General features: G+C 45.2%; 1 protein-coding gene and 1 non-coding gene across 2 annotated transcripts; one reads left to right on the top strand and one right to left on the bottom strand.

Annotated features, from left to right (window-relative positions):
* Nucleotides 1-660: 660 nt before the first annotated feature.
* On the bottom strand, nt 661-1,716 carry LOC143553463 (uncharacterized). Its single transcript, XM_077043466.1, has 2 exons — nt 1,579-1,716; nt 661-1,299 (listed from the first exon to the last, which is right to left on the bottom strand). The coding sequence occupies exons 1-2, from the start codon at nt 1,714-1,716 to the stop codon at nt 661-663; spliced, it is 777 nt and encodes a 258-aa protein (XP_076899581.1).
* Nucleotides 1,717-2,054: 338 nt separating this feature from the next.
* Nucleotides 2,055-2,161, top strand: LOC143553468 (small nucleolar RNA R71). The gene has a single exon (XR_013138834.1). It is a non-coding gene; the product is annotated as a small nucleolar RNA R71 (small nucleolar RNA).
* Nucleotides 2,162-3,026: the final 865 nt, after the last annotated feature.

The following is a 3,026-nucleotide window of genomic DNA, read 5'->3' on the forward strand; positions in this document are numbered from 1 at the left end:
ATCCATGATATTCCAGGCGATCGCGTGCTTATGCCTCTTCAGAACCGTGAGAAGCTTCACCTTCTCCTCGCTCGACAAACTAGCAGAAATGATAACAGGCAAGCTGGACCCATCTTCCAAAAAGGCATACTCCAAATGGGACGGGAGTTCCTTTAGCTCGATAAATGGTGGGTCCACAACAGAAGGTTTTGCCTTAGGCTCGGCAACACTCAGGAGGCTCGTGGTCCACACCACATCCTTAATCCTCTCGAGACACTCAGGAGGCTCGTGGTCCACACCACAGACCAACTCCTCGAATAGAGGTCCACTGACCAAGTCAGAAATCCCTCCAACACACAACTGAGTATCCAAAGAGTCCTCCTCCCACGTGTCCTGTATGTGCTCACAAACGCAAGAATCGATGGTATCAATGTAGAGTACGTCATCATGATCATGTGGATGGCGCATGGATCTCCCAATATCAAAGGTCACCTCCTCGTCTCCAACTCTAAGAGTGAGTCTGCCGGTGCAGACATCAATGAGAGCTCTAGCAGTGGCTAGGAAGGGACTACCTACGATGAGTGGTACATTTCTATCCTTATCCATGTCCAAGATCACAAAGTCAACAGGAAACACGAATTTATCGATTTTCACAAGCATATTCTCAACTATACCTCTCGGTTATTTCACCGAGCGGTCGGCAAGCTGAATGCTCATGCAAGTAGGCTTAGGCTCACCTAGGTCTAGCTTTGCAAAAATAGAATAAGGAATTAAGTTTATGCTAGCACCTAGGTCGGCTAAAGCGTTACTAACCGACAAACTACCGTTCAAACATGGAATGGTAAAACTGCCCGGATCGGTCATTTTCTTGGGCAATTTATTCTGAAGGACGGCAGAAAACTCCTCATTCAAAGTCACACAAGAAAGCTCCTCTAATTTCTTCTTATTTGAGAGGACCTCTTTCAGAAACTTAGCATCCTTAGGCATTTCTTTCAATGCATCGAGAATTGAAAGATTTATGTGAAGCTGCTTAAAAAGCTCTAAGAATTTCCCGTACTGCTCTTCCATCTTTTGCTTCTTCAAACAGCCTGGGTATGGAATGGGAGGAACATAAGTCCTGACTGGCTCACTGGTTTGTTCGGTAATTTCTAGGATTAACCTCGGTTGCACCTCACCAGGAGTCTCAGTCCCGATCTCGCCGGCAATCGATTTTTTTGTGGAAATCGATGCATCAACAGGAATGGTGGATCTACCACTCCTCAGGGTAATAGCCTTAGCCTCGGCCCTCGGATTAGTCTCGGTATTACTCGGAAGGCCACCCTGTGGTCTCGTAGAGAGGTGCTAAGCAATCTGTCCAACCTGATTCTCGATGGTCTGAATGGATGCTTTCTGATTCCTCAACTCGAGATCGTGTCTCTGGAGAGTCTCATCAATCTTCAGGTTCCTCTATTCAGCCAGTTTGTTTGAGGTCTCGGTTAAAAGATTTTCAACACTAGACCCCCACTATACTGACCACCATTGCTGGAATCCTTAAACTAAGGCTTTTGCTGGTAAGACGGGTTCTGAGGTTGACTTTGGTAATTTGGATTTCAGTCAAACCCCGGTGGCTTGATTCTGATTTTGACTGCCACCACCATCTTTCCAGCTGAAATTTGGGTGGTTTCTCCATCCCGGGTTATAGGAGTTGCTGTAGGCATTGTTTTGGCGGCCCACAAAGTCAACATCCTCCACCACCATGGCCTGCTGGCACTGACTGGTCTGGTATTTCCCGTCACACACCCCACAACGAGACCTAGATTTTGGACAGATCGAAGTGCATCTGGTCAAATCTTTTGGTCAAGGCTTCTAACTGAGCGAAAACATGGGTATTGGAATTGACATGAAGAACACCCTTAGTGGAAGGAATACTACGAGGCAGATTATATGCAAAACTCTTCTTAGCAGCTTGCTCCAAGACATCCAACGCCTCATTGGGAGTACACCTACCGAAATCTCCTCCCGTAACCTAATCAACGGCCTGCTTCTGTGCTCTGGATAAAGCATCAAAGAACGTACGACACTGAAGACCGTGACTCAAACCGTGATGAGGGCATTTTCTCAACAAGCCCTTAAACCTCTCCCATGCAGCATTCAGTGACTCATAATCTTCCACACGGAAACTAGTGATTTTTGACCAATATCTAGCAGTTTTATCAGGTGGAAAGTACTGAAGAAGAAACTGATCAACCAATTGATCCCAAGTGGTGATGGAACCGAAAGGGAATGCCTCTAACCACTCCAAGGTAGCCCCGCTAAGTAAGAATGGAAAAAGTCGGAGTCTCACGGCATCGTCCGTACACCCCTGAATTTTGAATGTCGCACATAATCGAAGGAAATGTGCAACATGAGAATGAGGGTCCTCGTTCGAGAGGCCATGGAAAGAAACGGAATTTTCGACCATATGAATAATACTCGACTTGATCTCGAAACTCACGGTAATCTCCCTAACACCGCTGCCATAGCCATTAAGAGATGGCTTGGTGAATTCGTCCATGTGACCTTGATTGTTCGGGTCCGCCATTTCTTCAACCTTGGGATTCGCGTCCTCCTCTACAACTTCTTTTTCAAATACCTCCGCGATCTCGCGTGCTCTCCTCCTCAAACCTTCTCGAAGATGTCGCTCGGGTTCAGAAAAGGGGGGAAACAAGATCAGGACCGGGGTGGTGGACATGCAACACCCGAAAGGAACGCGGAATAGGCAAAATGGAAAACAAACAAGACATGGAAAACTTCCTAAAAATAACTAAAAATAAAAATAAAACAAGATGAATAAAAATGAAATAGACTAAAATAACATAGAGCAAAATATATCAACAAGGTAAATCAATTACTCGTATCGTTTTCAAAAGTAAAACACCTTGTCCCCGGCAACGGCACCAAAAACTTGACGTGTGCGAATATATATATAAAATTTGAATAAAATTTTCACAAAAATCGGGTTTTAAAAATGGTTTTCACCAACAACCAAACCACACACGAAAGGCAAGTGTACCTATCGTTTGTAGCAA

The sequence above is a fragment of the Bidens hawaiensis genome, unplaced genomic scaffold, assembly GCF_021521415.1.
Source record: "Bidens hawaiensis isolate Kalapana, Puna unplaced genomic scaffold, B.hawaiensis_p1.1 tig00017245_1, whole genome shotgun sequence".
Lineage (NCBI taxonomy): Eukaryota > Viridiplantae > Streptophyta > Magnoliopsida > Asterales > Asteraceae > Bidens > Bidens hawaiensis.

Coding starts and splice junctions, on each gene's coding strand:
- LOC143553463 (XM_077043466.1), bottom strand. CDS start 1,716: ATGGTGGTGGAGGATGTTGACTTTGTGGGCCGCCAAAACAATGCCTAC. Junction 1,300..1,578: donor ATCAGAATCAAGCCACCGGG/GTTTGACTGAAA, acceptor ACGAGACCACAG/GGTGGCCTTCCGAGTAATAC.